At 34.2% G+C, this 19,533-nt stretch overlaps 1 protein-coding gene across 1 annotated transcript in view; it reads left to right on the forward strand.

Moving 5' to 3' along the window:
• Positions 1-19,533, forward strand: part of PIK3C2G (phosphatidylinositol-4-phosphate 3-kinase catalytic subunit type 2 gamma) — a 397,969-nt gene that overhangs the window by 236,702 nt on the left and 141,734 nt on the right. Inside the window, exons 19-23 of the mRNA XM_032253772.1 lie at positions 3,020-3,200; positions 6,029-6,136; positions 10,731-10,823; positions 12,304-12,433; positions 17,306-17,442. Of these exons, the coding sequence (XP_032109663.1) occupies positions 3,020-3,200; positions 6,029-6,136; positions 10,731-10,823; positions 12,304-12,433; positions 17,306-17,442 (649 nt within the window). The remainder of the gene's footprint in view (positions 1-3,019; positions 3,201-6,028; positions 6,137-10,730; positions 10,824-12,303; positions 12,434-17,305; positions 17,443-19,533) is intronic.

The raw sequence follows: 19,533 nt of genomic DNA on the forward strand, positions 1-19,533 counted from the left end.
GTGCTCAGTCACCTGGGTTATGTTTCTTTCCCTCTTGCTTACTGCCTACCATACTTAATACTGTCAAAATCTTCTTTAATCATCTAGATTTTATGCGCTCATCCTCATTTTAATGTTGTCATAACTTACACTTTATAAAGCATTAAGGCATGTGTACAAAATAATATCAAATTGAATCACAGCTGGATATTGCAGACATTAGAGTAAACAGGTCTCTGGCATTTTAAGATTTGCCTCACAGTTTGTGCAAAATCACATTGCCTGCATCTTAAAAACCCAGTCTTTTATTAGCAACTCTTACCTGATACTTCCCATTCCCCTGACCTTACACTTTTTATTTTTAAACACTTTTGGCATAAGCAATATTGCCTCTCCCAGGTTACTGCAGCTTTTGAAAAGGATTTCTGTAATCCTCAAAAGAGAATGACTATTTTCTACAATCTTATAGACAAAGGCAATGGATAAAAACCACACTATTTAGGATTTACTGCTTATAGTGAAGGTCACTGACACCGAACCGAGTAACCTTTCACCCAAAACTTTGTAGTTCAACCTTTTCCATGGTTGTTTAAAATTAAGGGGCATGTTAATTTCTGTTGTCATTTAAAGTGTCTGTGATGAAAAATACAGGAATAGAATAATTGACCTCTCATGTTCATCTTTAGCACTCTATGATTTCAATTCTGCAGTGTTAAAAAATAAACTCTTTACACGTCGAGTAAAGTCATAGATCTTGAACCAGACCTCACGAGGAGAACATGTAATCTTGGCAGGGATGCTGGGTTTGAATGAGGTATATTCTCTAAGGAAAATAATCACAACAGAATACACTGAATTTTCTTAGCTTTTATGTTTTTTAGGATGTGGCCACATGTTCTCTCTGTGACTCTCCCCTGACCGATTTTATTTTGAGCAAGGAATCAAACTGAGTTTTTCCTCCTTGAACCAGAGAGAAGCAAATACATTGCTCATGAGAGAACAAGTTCATTTCAATAGAATAAGGAATAAAAGGAATATGTACAAATTAACTGAACAATTTTGACTGTCCCTATCACCCCAGTCCTAAAATATATTATTTCTTTAATTATTTTGGTAAAATATTGTTGACTTTACCTGGGCAAAACAACTTTTCTTTTTATCATGTATGTAGCAGTTGGGTAGTCACAGAGTTATATTTATGTACTAGATCAGGTTAAAAAAATACTTCAAAAAAATCCAGTATCCCAATATTCAAAGTGTATGAATGTGCTGACAAATACTGATATGAAATATAGAAATATTCTATCAATCAACTCCCTATTTCAATGAATCCATGTAGACTATAAAATGATACATTACCAGTGTTCCAAGCACTATGAGAATCTGAGTGGTATACAATTCAGCATAAAACATCTTCATGTTTTACATGTGCGTGCTTGCATCTGCAGCTTTGCATTCACATGCATGCAATGTGCATTTTCTTAGAGCTTCCAGGTAATAAATTATGTGATCCATTTATTACTTGTTTTACATTTCAAAATCTCATCATAGGAATGAGTAGGAAAATGTCTCATTGCTACTCTTCTTAAATTGAAAATAACCAAGTTATCGATAGAGGATATTTTACTGGTAATAATACATCTTTAGCCCCTTGAGGGGTGTGTGTGTGTGTGTGTGTGTGTGTGTGTGTGTGTGTGTGTGTGTGTGTGTTTTAATGCTTTCCAGAAGTAAATAAAAGCTACTATTTCAGATAAACTTTTTATTTCCTCTGAGAAAATAAAAGAAGTACTAGAAGACAAGTTGACTTCTAATAATGACAAAGGAAGAGGCCCTCACCTTAAGAAACTGCAGACTCATTCAACTGATTTTTAACTTTAATATGTAGCAACAGAAAACGTTGAAAGAAAATAATTTGTTTGTTGGAGTACCTCTAACATAACACATATTGGATAGAGATGCAAATTTAGGCATGCAGAATAGAACTCATCTATATATTTTTTGGCTGCTGTGTCAATTTTTTTTTTTTAAGTATTTAGTTCTCAGAATTTTCTTTTAGTTCCTTGAACACTAATTATTTTTCAGAGAAGAGGAAAACTAAAGACCAGTTAAGTTTAAAAGATCAATTAGAGAGAAGTTAAGATTTAAATAAATCAGCATTTTTAAAATTCCATTTCAGTGTTTTAAGGATATAATAGAAAGTAAAATTGGCAAACATTTGTTGTTGCTCCATTATCTTGCAAAATATTCTTACTTCGTTATGATTTATGTCTCCTATGTTCATGATAGCAGCAGACTTCCCTGCAGGGACAGAAGCTGACTTGGGAAGGCTGTGAGATACAGATGGACTAATATTTGTGTGCTCAGCACTTTCAAATGCATTGCCTCATTCTATGTTCTATACAGCTCTATAGACCTAGGGTTATTACCTTATTTTAAGATAAATAAGTAAAATCTCAGCCTAATTAAGTAATTAGTTAGTTTGAGAGCCAGGATTTGAGTCCAGATATGCCTGAAAACAAACAAAAAAAAAAACATGTTCTCGTCTTCACAATACCTTCCTGCAGGTAGTCCAGGGGAGGTGCTGGGAAAAAGGCAATACAAGGGTTTGTGACAGTGTGGGGACATTATCACTTGAAGGAAACAAGAAAAAGTTAGGCTTGATGTTTGAGTCACCATATAGTACAGTCACTTTTAAAAACTATTTCTAAACTTCTTTGCACATTTTTTAAGAAGTCAAGAGCATGTTCTTGAGAAAAGTATGTGTTACAGAATTAAGAGGACTGAAAGAAGAAAAGGTGTGTTGTGAATTGAAATGAAGAAAGACAGATCTCTTATTGATTCTTCACTGTTGGAATCTCATTAACTATCAGATGGAACTTGATGACTGTCTACGAATAAACCACATTTTCCCCATTCTAGCCTGTTAAATTGCCCAAAGCCACCAAATACAGATTAGCTTGAAATGCACTTATTGTTCTGGCTGGAGGTGGTTAAAATATCAGCTTTAGATACAAGAATTTTTTTTCTCTCTTTCCTTCAGGCTGCTAAAGGATGCAGAGAATGAAGCTTATTTTAAAAGCTGGTATCAGAAGCTACTAGCCGCTCTCCAATTCTGTGCAGGAAAAGCCTTGAGTGATGAGTTTTCCAAGGAGCAGAAACTTATCAAAATTCTGGGAGATATTGGGGAAAAAGTCAAGTCTGCTAGTGACCATCAAAGACAGGTTTGTTGAAATATTAATCTCCAGGTAGTAAACTTTTTTAAACTTTGGTTTAAATTAAGTTTTAATTTCATTGTTTAGAAAGCAAATTCTTTGACTACACTTAGATATAAGATACTTAAATCAATTACTTTAGTCAAGTTTTTTTTTTCTACCTACTGTTCTAAAGTTAATGATAATGTATATCACCAGACATGGTTTTTTTTTTTTTTTTTTTTTTTAATCTAAATAGCCACACAGAGAGAACCTAAAAAGAAAAGACCAACTTAAAGGCGGTTTGACTAAACAGGTCTGATAAAGTAATCGCATTAATATGGCAGCACAATTCAGACTCTTGGAAAAATACATGAGAAGATGTTTTAGGGCACTTTGTTGTTATTGTTATTCAGCAAAGGACATTTTTCATGCAACAAATAAGATGAATTAAATGAAATAAATCAATGGCAGTAAGAATCGTAATAATTTTTATACTAAGATGAATGGATACTAGTCAAAATATACGCCTCTATCTCAGTGTTTATAATAATAGACCTGGCTATTATTTTTCTTGATCTAATGGAAGAATATTTGCTCTTTTTAATTATCTGCATCACTAGTTCCCTATACTGATGTACACCATTAAGTAGTTTTTCTTAAGTTCAACATTCTAGATGCAGGGAGAGAGTGGACCTTCATTTATTGTATAAGAACATTATTCAATAACAATTCAGTACCCACTATGGACTAAAGGGTAAGGAAAGAAAGATGACCAAAACATGAGTTTTGTCCTCAAGGGAACTCAGTTTCTCTCCACTTGTAATCTAAAATCAACAAGTATTTTCAACAAAATGACATAAAAATAGTAGTAGGCAAAGTGTCCCAGAATTCTTTCTCAGCCCAGGATTTTTCTTGCTGGAAGTCACTTCATTTAATAGAAGTGCCAGAAACTATGCTACTTCACCTTCCTGGGAGAAAATGGAAAATAAAAAGCAAAAGTTTGAAATTTATTTTTAAATGGGAGATACATAAACTCTCAGGGGAGCCTTAAGGCATATAACATGATAAGCAATGTGAAAAATAGTTCTATGTTTTTAAAATATTACTACAAGTTCATTAATTATTTTCTAATGGTGGAAAGTTGATAGCAAGTAAAATAAATTGATTTAAAATTTACAGAAGTTAGTGTGAAGGTTTGGTCTTTATCTGTTTTTTTAAAATTCCTCACATGTTTAAGATGTACATTGTAGTTGAATAATTCTGGCGCCTTTTTTGATCGTTTCTTCAAGTACCAGAGTGATACTGACATTATTCACTCAGGTAAATATATTTATCTTGCCTTGAGTGACTGCTTTTGTTAAACATCTCTTCACATAGGAAAATAGGAAGAGGAAAAGCAAGAGGTGGGAGAGGCGTTTATAGTTTCTCACATTAAAAAAATAATTTCTCACAATTTAAGTTACTAATAGCTATTTTTTCTACTTAAAAAGAACTAATTAAGTGTAACTATATGAACTGGGAAGAGATTTTACTTAAATGAAGGGAGCAGAGATTCTTCTGTATGATGTCCACCAGGCAAACCCAAGTCTAGACGAGGCAAAGAAGAACAACCACATACAGAGGGCTGTAATGCAATTTTTGTCTCTCCACTTTGCTCTTCTGGATTCTGTGAGCTGTGGATTCCATTATTTGCCAATGAGCCAGGAGTAAAAGCTAAGAAACTCTTGAATGCTGAGTGAACATTATTAGTATGATATCCTTGTCTTCCGCATGGGTCTCAAAAAGTTTCTTTTCTTAATTTTTAATTTTAAAATGCACAAATAAATTATTTTCTACTATAGTCACCTCTTGCTAGCAAATAGTAAGTCTTTCTAATTCACTCTACTTTTTTTATACCCATTAACTGTTCCCCTGCCTGCTGCTGCACTGACTACCCTTCCCAGCCTCCATTAACCATCCTCCTATGCTCTGTCTCCATGAGTTTAATTGTTTTACATTTTAACTCTCACAGCTGAGTGAGAACATGTGGTATTTGTCTTCCTGTGCCTGGTTTATTGTACATAACATAATGACTTCCAGTTCTATCCATGTTGTTGCAAATGACAAGATCTCATTTTTTTTTTTTATGGTTGGATAGTACTCCATTGTATATATGTAAAAGTGGACTAAAAGAAGATTTTTAAATCTGTTATGTAATGAATTATAATTTCCTATCTGTTTTGTCATAGGGTGCACAATTTTAAAGGTGTTGTTTGTGATATCTGACTTGCCGAGTATAGTTGAGTGTAGGAGGAAGTAAATATCAGAAATATACTCATTGACATCCAGTAAACTATTTGTTCATACGTATTATTTCTGACAGCATTATGTAATTGCTTGTTGTCATTATTGTTACTAATGTACATTTTTTTTTGTAAAATACACTCTTTACTATTGAGTGTAAATATTGAATATAAATCTGGAGAGTCATAAACTCAAATTTCAGAGAATTATCAGAATCATGTTAATAATTACTTAAAGCAGGGTTTGCAAACTGGTGACCACACAGGTCAAGTCCAACCCTTTATGTTTTGTTGGACCAGGACAGTGCTTTGTTTGGTTTTTATTTTTAGTTGAGTTTAAGGTTCTTTAGAAAGGGCATGCACGCTTTATTTCCCTATTTCTCCAACATGCCCTATTGTCTTTAGCCCACTGTCTCCTCATGCCTGACTACATCACCTGCCTGACCCCAGAGTCACCAAAGTGTGCAGCCCTGAATTCAAGAATTCACTTAATCACTAGAAGAAAAGTATAACTTGAAGGAAAAGTCAAGTTCTTTACCTTTTCTTAAATCCTTTTGTAATGATTTTTCACAGGAGGTACTGAAGAAAGAAATGGGCAGACTAGAAGAGTTCTTTCAAGATGTAACTACTTGTCATCTTCCTCTGAACCCTGCCCTATGTATAAAAGGGATTGACCATGATGTAAGTCAAAGTCAACTTATTCAGTGGATCAATTGAATATGTCTGTTTTATATAGTCTAGTTCACTCTGTATGTTCGAAATGGCAAAAGTAATTCATAAATTGACATTGCAATTATTTTAAGGAAAAAGTAATTGAATTCATTCACATTGTGTTTTCCCTTTGGTGCACTATGACCAGTAGGGATCACATTGGCCTTATCATATGGTTTGTTTATTTGGAAACAAACTATCCATCAGTTCAGTGAAAAAATAAATAAATAAAGGAAGATATCACTGGATTAATTTCTTAACTTATTAAAAATGATTGATTTGGTGACCCCATGCAGGCTGGGTATAATTTCATGGTTTATTCAGACTATGTGCATAACCATACCTGGTACACAAACATTAATTATTAGCTACAACATTTCCATTTGGATTCAATTTAAAATTCATCATATCTAATATGTCAGGGTGTCATATATTTTGTGATTTTACTCACACCTGGAAAACCCATCTTGGTATTGTCAGACTCACAACTTCCTAAGCCTTCTCTTCTTAATCCTCAGTCATGTGGTACCTCCTCAGTCATATGGGAACTTTTCTGACTTAGAATCATTCTTTATTCCATGTTTCCAATAAGCTTTATTATCCTCCTTCGCAAAAGCCCAAGTGTACAAAGACAATACAGAGAAAATGACTGATATGTTAGATTTAAAAATGAAGAGGTTAAGCTATCATGCATGGACAATAAATGTTACTTAAGTCATAAGATAGTCAAGAAAACAAACCCAATAACTAGAAGAAAAATTAGACCACTATTACTGTGAATGTAAATGTTTTGCTACAAACTTAATACCATCATCTTTGTCCCTTTGCCACTAGTAAGACTTCCTGCAAATTTTTTGATATGCTTCGTAAACATTTCGAAATGTAACAAAATAAGGCTTCAAATTGCTTAAACTGAGATATGTGTAGGCTGAAATCCAAATCATTACTAATTTTCAAAAAATTGTACAACTTTTTAATCATCAGCAGTATTCTTGACTAATGCTGAGCATGTACAGGGGAAATAGGGGAGGGACAGTAGGGGGTGAGGAGTTGGGGAGAGATAGCATGGGGAGAAATGCCAGATGTAGGTGATGGAGAGGAAGGCAGCAGATCACACTGCCATGTGTGTGCCTATGCAACAATCTTGCATTTTCTTCACATGCACCCCAAAACCTAAAATTCATTTAAAAAATTAATTAATTAATTTAAAAAATTTTAAAAGGAGCTCAGCATTTAAAAGACACTGTACCTTATTGTAGAAAGAACAACAGAGATCACTGAGTCCATGTGTTGTTATTTTGCTTTTGCTTTCTTGGCTTGCTGTTTTAAAGGAGAACAGCGATTTTTTTTTTTTCATTTAAAATTACATATAAGTTTGGCATGTGCAGGTGAGCCAGCTGGGCCAGGGGTCAGCTGCTCAGGAGTCACCACTCCTACTGCTACAGGTGGGACCACACTCCTTCCCTACAGCACCCTGCAGTTAGTTATTGCAAGGCCTTCATTCAAAGTGAATGTCTTCCTGCAGAAGTTGTCCCAAGTAGAGCCACCCTCTGGCTCCATTTGCTCTGACTAGCTCTGCCTCGCACAGGATTGGGCGCCTGTGGGTGCAACAATGAACAGGAGGGGCATGGCCAGGTGACACCATCTTGGGAAACATTTTACTCTATTCTCCAGTCCCATTGAACAAATAAGTGAGAAGACTTACAGTTGAAATGAGTATGGAAAAGCTCTCTGTTCCAACAGAAGCCAGTCAAAGAATCCACACTAGGGAGAATACTTGTCAGCATGATGAATGTTGCAAGGCCTTCATTCAAAGTAAATGTCTGATTTGACATCAGAGCCTCCACACTGAGGAGCATATAAAAAACTTATTTAAATGGAGGCAGTTTGGAGAAGACTTGTATCAGGACTCTTAATTTGTTGACTATGAGAAAATTCATACCTTTTGAATGCAGTGTGACAAGACATTTGGTCTGAGTAAATGTCTTATTCTGTGTCAGAGAGTTCAAACAGGCCAAAAGCCCTATAAATATGATAAACATGGAATTCTGTAATCAAAACTCATACCTGATTATACACCAGAGAATTCACACTATTGAGAAACTCTACAAATGTAATGAGTAGGGGAAAATATTTCACTTAATAGTGCCAGTCTAATGGTACATCAGAGCACCCATTGTGGGGAGAAATCTTATAAATGCAATGATCATGTGAAAGCTATTATATGATTGTGTGAGCCATTATAGCTCATAGGTGATAGCGCACCATAGAGTTCACACTGGAAAGGAGCACTTTGAATGAAGTGAGCATGGGAAAGCCTTTAATCAGCGTTCTGTCACCATCAGTCAACTATGCTGGGGAGAAGCACTCAGGTCTGGCTCAATTGATTTCTTGAAGCATGGCTCTCAAAGGCAAAGAGCAAGGGGCTCAGGTGTGAGCTGATTCTCAACCTTTACCTCCCACCCTTACCCACAAGTCATTAATCACAGTGAACTATTCCCTATTTCCTTTTAAATCACTAAAGAATGGACCAAGTGGGAGAATGGGAGGAACTGAATGCAATTCTTCTCCATTACTCAGGGAAAACAAGGACCAGGTATTTCATTTACTTACTGGGGTCTTTTTCAACTAGTTTTTAGATCTATGTCATTAATGCATGCTTCTCAAGGACAGAGATCACATCTTCCTTTCTTCCAACTTTTCTATCTTATTATACCATATCCATAAAATCCTCCTGTAAGATTCTGATTAATTATTCTTGTCTGTGGGCATTCCAATCTACTTTATTACTCTAATCTAATAGCTTATCATTTGCCTTTTTCTATCTAGAAAACCTTTAGTTCTGCCTATTTGCTAATCTATGTCTCTCACAATCTTCAAGATCTAATTAACCCCTGAAAATTTTTTTCTTAAAATGTGGCTTCATTCAATGGCAATAAACTCCCTTGTGAATTATTTTCAATTTAATGTGTGTGTGTATATAAATATATATAGGCTTTGTGAAGATAAATATGATGTCTCCTTTTTAGCATATGATGTGCATACTAGTTGTTGAATATATATTTTTGACATGACTCAAATATGTACTGCATGTAAAAACCAAAGTATGAAACAATAAAAGCAGAATATCTCTGGATGATAGTTAAAAAGAAGCTAAGCCTTGCTTTCAGCCTCCCTGAACTTGGGATCACTCAAAGAGATCCCCACAAAATCAATGAGCAGAATTTAAAAGCCACTGATCTACACTCATTTTTTGCCTAATATAGAATTTGATAATTCAATATCATAATATATGGTCATGTGATCCCTAATTAGCTGATTTTGCAACAGAATTTCATTGTCTAACAAGCATCCTCACCCATAAAACTATAAAACATCTATTCTTATTTGTAGATAAAGCATCTATTCTTATTTATAGATAAAGCATCTATATTTATCTATAAAATGTCTATTTCTTAACTGACCTAGCAAGACAAACCTAACCCAATATCTACTTTCAATTTCTTAAACTCTTGCTTATAATTCTGTAAGCAAGGGTTTGTGTTTAGTTAGATTTTGGGTTAGATTTGTGTTGATAGGTCAGTTAAGAACTAGGTATTTTCTCTCAGTTTCTACTAATTTCAGACTTCTTGCAGATAACATTGTTCAAAGTGATCCTTCAACATGCATTGATGTCATATTTTACTAAGTGGATAAATTGAAAGCACCAAGTTTTTTTCCTTTCTTTATATTAAGTCTTCAATGCCATCATGAACTCTCTCATAGTCTAAAGACATACAGCTTTTCAATGCTCAGTTGTAAGAAAATAAAAGGAAAATAGGCAACAAGGAAAGTAGAGTGAAAATTAGTCAATATCACAAAGCTGAAAATGCAAATGGAAAGTGTAATTACAGGAAATGAGAAGACAAAATATGTGTTGTATTGTTATTTATAAAAACAAGAAAGCGTTCATTAACTAAAAGAGAAAAAGTAAGGATTTTTCAAAGTCCCTGATTAGTGTCAGGCACTGTAAAAGATATTTCATATTCATTAGTTCATTTATCTATCACAAAGATGTATGAAGGAGGGGTTGCTACCTCCACTTTACAGAAAATGAGTTATAAAGCTTAGATTTGAACCGAAGTCTTTCTTAACTCACTATCCATTTGTCTTTAAAGTATTCTGCAATGTAGAAATAATAGAAAGGAAATAAAGTTTTTAAAATAAAATTTAACTTTTATCTACTAACCAGCTAGCATAAGCACAATATTCATGTACTGCTTAGTTCATTTAAACCTTGAACATATCACTACCGTTCATTGAGGAAAAAACATAGTTGAAGACTTACAATCTGTCAAAAAGCTGGTTTCTTGGTTGGTTTCAAAGTAAAGGCTCTAGTTGATAGACTACATTTAAATATATATATGTGTCTGTGTTCCAAAGTATAAAAATTATTCATATGTGTTATATTTGTTCATACAACAAAGTCTGCAATGGGCTGTGATTTTGGGAAAAATGTTTGCCTTTGGGGGGTTGGGGATTGCTTTATTTTGCTCACTAGTTTTCCCTTTTTCTTTTACTATAGGCATGTTCGTATTTTACATCTAATGCTTTGCCATTGAAGATTACTTTCATCAATGCTAATCCAATGGGCAAAAACATTGGCATTATTTTTAAGGTATGGTAGTGCTCTTAAAATATGAATTGATTCAATAGACAGAAATATCAATTTATTACTCACAAAAAGAAATTGTCATAGCTATTTTCCTCCAGCACCAACACAGAGGTTTTTCAGTTTTTTTAGATTCTGCCATTTTACAGGATTATATATAGTATGTGCCAAACTCCTAATTGGCAATATATCAAACATTACTGGCTCAAAGCCAGGGAACCTTCAGTTCAAAACCCAAGGGAGTATATTTCAATAAATGAAGTGATATGATTGCTTTTAAGTGGCACAGAAAGTTGAATGTGTGGTGAGCCCCTAGGAGGAAAGTTTTATTTTGGTCTAGATACTGAATTAGGATCAAAATTAACTGGAACTGAAATGACATAAGTTAATTTAACATCAAGTTGTTCCCTGCCAGCACTTGCTGATTTTAGTAATTTGAGTTATTTTTTTTCCCTTTAAATAAAAAGGTAAATAGGGATCATTTCAGCCTTCATCATGAATCCCACTGGAAAAACAGAGAAAAGGTAGTAACAGGTTTCTAGGCACATAGGAAAATGGGAACAGAAAGGGAAATAAAGGTAAAACATAAGAATATGACAGTCCTCCAGTTCATTTAGTCTATTATTCAGCCAAGCCATGCAGCAAGGTCTCAGAATAAATTTTTGGTCAATTCTGTCTATTTTGGAGAATAGTAAGTAGTGTGCCCATACTTGTGCTTTGTCCTGTTACCTCAAGAACTAGTGGTCCCATAACACTGTACTTTTGATGAAGCAGAAAAAAGAAAACACAGAATATTATCATGGCAGAATTTTCCATGTATAATTTAGAAAGTGGTTTTCAAAACCAAAGTTCCTATTTGTTTAAAAGGATAGAACTATTCTTCACCTTTGGACATATTCCATCTCCTTCACAATGCAAGACTATCACCACTTTATCATTTCTTATTATTATCAAGAATTATTTTCTCAGAAAACCTTTTAACTCTCTTCAAAATAATTTGAGAAATCACTGATTTAAAGTCTAATCAATCATGTGGTTGCTATTTATACTCCTACTCAGGAAGCACTTGATATTCTAACTGCATATCAGTGCATAAATTTATGGCATACCAAATAATGTTTCACTTAGAAAGAGATCTCTCTTGGCTAGGTTTGAAATTTGAATAAACATCCATCCAGCATGTCTTTGCCAGACTTTGAATCTGAGAAATTACACGTGGATAATAAATTGAAAATTATTATCAAGGAACATTTCAAGCAGTGCCTCTAATTTGATGGTTGAAGCTTCTATAATTATTTAAAGGGAAGTTCTCAATTTAAAATTTGTTTATCAGAAACACAAGATACTTTTAGTGCTAACAAAACCATTGAAACCACTGTAAGTCAGGCTATAAATGTATCCAAGGAAAGAAGTGACATGTACTATATTGACTGCTTTTAATGGAATTCAAGGAAAAACCCAGGGTCTATAATTTTATTTTTAACAGGCTGGAGATGATCTTCGTCAGGATATGCTTGTTCTGCAGATTATTCAAGTGATGGACAACATTTGGCTGCAGGAAGGCTTGGATATGCAAATGATCATTTATAAATGTCTATCCACAGGAAAAGACCAAGGTCAGTACAGATTAGAAAGTGCATTGGCTCACATTACTTATTTCACATATTCACTGGTAATAGACTACAAAATTTTCTCCATCTTTAAACTACAAGCTTGAAAATCCAAAGAACTATACACATTCTTCTTTTTTTTTAAAGAATTATTTTCAAAAATGATAAGCCAACGGAATTTATATAAAGCATAATATGCTTTTAGGTATTCATTAGGGCCTTCACAATCCAAATGTTAACCATTACTTTGTATGAGTCCTTAAGTTAGTTCCATTAATAACTTACTGTTATTTTTCTCATTTTCTAATGTAATGATAGGAAAGCCTACTGCTTTTTAAAATAATACAATTATGACTTATTAACACAAAATCTTATTTTACAAAATAATATTTACAAAATAACACAAAATTATTACAAAATAATCACAAAATTTACACATTTACAACTGCTGAAAGGAGTTCTGGAAATTCTAAACACATTATAAACCTTAATTTAATTTCTAAAAGACTTTTGAGTAGATAAACTATCAACTGTCAATGTTGGCCACACATGTAAATGTTTAACGTACATCAGCATTTCTTTTCATTTATAAAAGTCAAGAAATCAGTGTGGAAATACAATTATACACGTTTTCAATGAAAATAATGTCAATAGACCACACAAATTATTACTAAAACATCAGAAGTAAAGGTTATACTTAATTACAATAATGCCAAAGAAACAATAGTATCAAAGGTATCTTAGAATGCTTTTTTTTTTGAGACCGAGTCTCACTATTGTCAGCCCATGCAGGAGTGCAATGGTGCGATCTCAGCTCACTGCAACCTCTTCTTCCCGGGTTCCAGCAATTCTCCTGCCTCAGCCTCCCGAGTAGCTGAGATTATAGGGGCCGGCCAGCATGCCTGGCTAATTTTTGTATTTTTGGTAGAGACGGAGTTTCACGATGTTGGCCAGGCTGGTCTGGAATTCCTGACCTCCAGTGATCCATCCACCTCAGCCTCTCAAAGTCCTGGGATTACAGGCATGAGCCACAGCGTCTGGCCGGTATATTAAAAAAAATTTTTTTTACATATAACCATTGCCACTTAGAGTTTTATTAAATTAATTGGTATGACTTACAGCAGATACATGTACATAAACAAGGGGATGAAATCATAGAACGGGAGAGAGAATCTAGACCATGTAGTAATTTTTTTTTTAATTCAAGCAGAGCTACAATTTAAACCTGTCATCATAAAAGAACTGTCATGCCATGGTTCCTCAATTCCTGAGGTTCCACCAGAAAGCTCAACACTTGAGATTTTAAATGCTAAGTATGAAAACACCTCTAAATTCACTTGCAGCTTGATATCTTACAGTGATTGCATTACAAGTCATACAAGCCAATCAATTATTTTGATTCTGATAACAGGGTTCCTACTTCCATGCCAAGTGTCCCACTCTGAAAACCTTCTAAATCTCTAGTTCTTGTAACAGTCATTTATCCTTGCTACCATGGGATTGTTATGCCTTGCATTTTACCCTCCTTTTTTTCCGCGTAAGTGACCTAATGCTTTCTTATCCTAAAATGCTGAAAAGGAATAATGCTACATAATCCAAGCTGAGATCTTTGATGTTACATGAATCACCTTTTCTCCAGAAATTGTGTAAATTACTGATCCCAGTGGAATTTTTAAATTTTATTTCATTTCTGTTTATAATCATAGAATGTACCCAAGACTAAACCTTTTCGTTAATAAAATGATTCAGCAAAAATAAAATATAGACTTATCCAAAGTTACAGATGTCACAAGACAAAGAAGTTATTTTTCTCCTCTGTCTACCAACAACAACCTTCAATAGCTGTAAGATTTCAGAGGGCATTATACTGACAAAGTAATTCTTAAAGAAAAATAGAGATCATTAAAACATGTCATTTTTAGAAGATTAGGTTGCATTTTTAATCAGGTTCCAAGGCTTATTGAATACCTGCTCTTCTCAAGAAATGTCACAAAGTGAGATGGGAAATGCATGCTAAAATGAGCTAAATAGAGTTGCCGCCCTTAAGGAGAGTAAACTCCAGGCATGAAGCTTCCATGACTTTACCAACATTATTGTTGATTATCATTCTCATGGTCACTTTGTGTGTAATGTCCTAGAAGTTCTGTAAGAAATTTCCAGGCCAGATAAAAATTCTTCCGGATTTATTTTATCATCAGTTCTCCAGCTTTGCTGAGCATAAAAATTACATAGAGTAATGGAAGGAATAAATACAACCTACCCCAATCCAGGTATACTAAATAAGACTTCCTGGAGAGAGAGGGGCTCAAAGGTTGAATGCAAAAATCTGATAGGGTGGTTCTTATGCATGTTTGTCTGAAAGACACCACCTCGAATATTTTTATCCCTAAGAGGCTTTCTACTTAAAGTGTGAACCACAGACCCACAGCACTGACATCACCTAGGAGCTTGTTAGAAATGCAGAATCTCTGGCCCCACCCCTGCCATACTCAATTAGAACATTTTAACAAAATTCCTAAATGTATTAGTTTGTTTTAACACGGCTATAAAAAAATACCAAGACTCGGTAATTAATAAAGGAAAGAGGCTTAATTGACTCAGAGTTCCACGTGACTGGGGAGGCCTCAGCAAACTTACATTCATGGCAGAATGTGAAGCGGAAGCAAGGACCTTCTTCAGAAGGTGGCAGGAAAAAAAGGAGGAGAAGGAGGAACTGTCAACACTAATAAAACTATCAAATCTTTTTTTTTTTAATTTCTTTATTATACTTTTAAGTTATGGGGTACATGTGCAGATCACGCAGGTTTGTTAGATATACACGTGCTTTGGTGGTGGTTTACTGCATCCATCGCTGCCTCATCTACATTAGGTATTTCTCCTAATACTATCCCTCCCCAAACCCCCCACCTCCTGCTCTTCCTCCCACCTGCCCCCAGGCCCCAGTGGGCGATGTCCCTCTCCCTGTGAGAACTGTCATGAGAACAGCATGGGGTAAAACCACCCCCATGATCTGATTGCCTCCCACCAGCTCCCTCCCTCCACACATGGGAATTATGAGGATTATAATTTGAGATGAGATTTGAGTGGGGACACAGAGCTAAACCATATCACCAAGTCATTTGTGTGTGCATTAAAATTTGAGAAATGCTGCATTAAAGGATTATAAGAATAAAACCACACATGTTACTTTATGTGCACAGAATTATGTTAGAAGTATTTAAATAGTATATGATATATACTAGCTTAAAATGTATAAATGTATGATTTCAATTAATAAGTAGAATTTAGCCACCATAATTACTATAAATTAGGTACAAGCTTTTCTGGATAGTCAGCAATTCACCTTGTGATCCGTGGCTTGGAATTTAGCAAGCATTAACTCCCTAAAGATCAATGTAGTTGGAAAAGCAATTGACATTGCTGCAGCAAAGTGTCCAAAAGGCGCAATCATCTAAGTCCTAATTTTGGGCATGGTCAAAGGTAAGATGGCATTGAAACACTCATCAACCAGGTAGAAATGACTTCCTTTAGGAAGTGTTAAATAGAGGAACTGGAAAAATGAGGAGGAAAATTTTTAGAATTAAAAAGCATCACCTACTGACATTAGATGTTTTAGATCTGCTGTCTACTTTAACACACATGAGAAAACCTGAGTAACAGCTGAATACTGCTAGGGGAGGAGGGAGAAGTATAATGATACTATAAGTATTCCCAGGACTTGTTTCTGGGATGTGAAGTTTCTTTCCGATCCACAAATGTAGATGCCCAGTGATCACAACAGGACTATTAGATGTTAAGAGAAATTAAGACTGCAAACTAGCTGCAAATGACCAAATTCAGCACAGATAAGTGTTTTGTTTATCATCACCATAATCTACTTTAGTGTTGGTTAATTTTAATGCTTTTAAGGTAGATCATGAAATAGTCAATTAAAAAAACTCAACCATCTCTCTGTTCATAGAGTTATATTTGTGTCCCTGGTCTCTATGGGAATTTGAGTTTGCAACTCTTCCAATTGTCAAGACTATGGAAATCAGAATCTCTAGACTTTAATTTCTTTTAATGACTTAATTTGTAATACTGTGCATTGCAGGTTGTTCTGTAGACATTAGCCATAAAAGAGCTTTAAGTACTGGACTTATATTGCTGTTCTGTATAGTATAAAAATCAGAAGATTTGCAGATTTTTACTTTCCAGTAAACTTAGGGGCACAATTTAAAAAAAAAAAGAAACCTTTATGGATACATGGCCAGTGGAGCAAATTTCCTATTTAAGTTCAATCAATATATGCTCCCTTTAAAAAAAAAAATTGCTATTGTAGTTTCTCTTTAATGTTGACTGAGAAGGAAGAAGCAGGTGTCTCTCTACCTGTTTACTGCTGAGTTATTCTGTTCACTACCAGAAATATAACCATGATGCTTTTTTTAACCTGAACATTGATTTTCATAATATATATGCAGTGTTTGTTATGGAAGTATATTTGGCTCCTTTAACTTGTAAATATGTTTGTTATCCAGACTTAAATCTCCCCCCTTAAACTGTAAATGAATGCACCAGCCATGTGATCATTAATCCACTACTCTATTGATTCAGCGAGGCCTCTGTGCATCATCAAGATTGGCTTTCTACCATAGCTCTAGAAAAAATATTAAAGCTACTTCTGATCAATCTGATCCAAACACAAGTAGCCTCATTGTTCTCCAGGATTTTAGGAAGAATTAGAAAGAGGTACATCCAGATAAACCTCCTCCAGAAAAAAAGGTTTGGAAAGGAAAGGAGTAATCTAGCAGTGCCGGAAGCTATTGTTGTTATATTTCCTATGGCTCCCTCATCCTGTGATGAAAGAATTGTCTGCATAATCCTTTTTCTATCTACCAGGAATGGTGCAGATGGTACCTGATGCTGTGACCCTGGCAAAGATTCATCGCCATTCTGGACTGATAGGACCATTGAAAGAAAATACAATCAAAAAGTGGTTCAGTCAGCACAACCACTTAAAGGCAGATTATGAAAAGGTTTGTCCTGTTGCAGATCATTTTAAATAATGTACTTAAATACAAATTTGCTCTGGTTCATTAGATGTTCTTATTTGTAGAAATGTAAAGTAAGTGCACTTCACATTGTAATTCACTCAACCATCGGCCCATAATAATGACCCAGTTTAAATAATATATTAACTACATAAAAGTTTCTGTATTTTGTTTAGTTTCTGGGTGAAATTCCTCATTATCAATAAAGATTTTTGTTTTTTGCTCAGCTGTTTTCCTGACATCAATCTCACCCCAGAAACAATACCCCTTGAAATTACCTCCTTTAAGGAATCTCCAATTTCTATAAAAACCTCTTCTTCTCTTCGCAATATGTTTCTTCCACCATTCTCTACTTTTTCATCTCCCATTTTCTTAATGGTTTGCAAAATGCAAAATAGAGTTTATGTAGATCATAATTTTACAAAATATACTGTTTTATTCAACTGCAAACATTTTTTCTTACAGTTTACTTTGTTTTGGTATCTGTCTTACAACGTACAGTTGTGCAGGTTCTGCCCTATATCAGGGATCCTGGCTAAGGAGATGAGTATGGATAGAACCAGGCCTTGTTCCACTTGCCAAGCTATGATCTGGTACAACTGGGTCCCCCTAGAGGCAGGAGCACCTATATGCTAATTCATGCAAAAGTGCACCATTGGTACTATCCTGTGCACTGAAATCCCCTTATTCTGAGAAATTCCTCCAACCTGGGTAAACTGCGATGATTGGTCACCTCTATTCCACACTTCTATAACATTGTGTTGGAGCAAAATATAAGCCCTACAGGCCAAATAATAAATAATTCAATACAATTAACTTGAAATCTACTTTTTAGTTGTTCTCATAACTTCAGTTTTGCATTAATCCTTGTGGTTATGTTGTATGAGGTGTTTCCAAATACATTGCTCTTCACAATCACCATGTGAAGGACATATTTTATTATTTTCACTTTATAAGTGAAGAACATTTGGATTGACAAATTCAGTGACTCACTTAGGGACATGGGAGACCTAGAACTAAGGTATTCTAGCATGCATCCTGGTGACCTAGACTTCACTGCACCAAGGCAGCCCCACCATGCTAGGAGACCCATAACCTAGGCCCAACCAATCATTCATGGTTATACTACCAAGTTGATGAAATGATGTATACCCAGGAGACCATTTTGGAAACAGTGTGTTTTTGGAAAGAAACCTCTGTTCACTAGAGAACATAAGCACAGATTGACTTAGTGATAATCTGCTTCCAGCCACACAGGCATTCACTGATACACACACACACACACACACACACACACACACACACACACATATAGTAAACCATGAAAATATATATATATATGTGTGTGTGTGTGTGTGTGTGTGTGTGTATAGGTGTATTTGTATATATGTGTATATATGTGTATACATGTATATATATGTGTATATAGATGTATTTGTATATATACAAATATATATATGCATATATGTATATATGTGTATACACACATATATGTATATATATAGAATGTGTATATATGCATATAAAAATGTATATATGGAATGTGTATATAGGTATATATATGTATATGTGTTTAATATATGTTTAATACACATATATATGATATATATGTATATATACACCATATATAAACATTCCATATATGTGTGTGTATAGAAGTATATATATATTACATATGATATGTATTATACGAATATAATACAATGTATATGGTGTATATACATATATTATTACCATTATATATGTTATATATGGTATATATGGCATAATACATGTATATATACCATATATAGTGTGTATACATATATTATATGGTGTATATACATATATTATACCATTGTATATGGTATATACATATATTATACCATTATACCATTATATATGGTATAATATAGGTATATACATCATATACACTGTATTATACCATATATAATGGTATAATATATGTATATACACCATATAATATATGTATACACACCATATATGGTATATATATACATGTATTATACCATATATAACATATATATGGTATATATATACCATATATGTATTATACCAATATATAATACATATATG

The sequence above is a fragment of the Sapajus apella genome, unplaced genomic scaffold, assembly GCF_009761245.1.
Source record: "Sapajus apella isolate SASKATOON/1434 unplaced genomic scaffold, GSC_monkey_1.0 scaffold84, whole genome shotgun sequence".
Taxonomy (NCBI): Eukaryota; Metazoa; Chordata; class Mammalia; order Primates; family Cebidae; genus Sapajus; species Sapajus apella.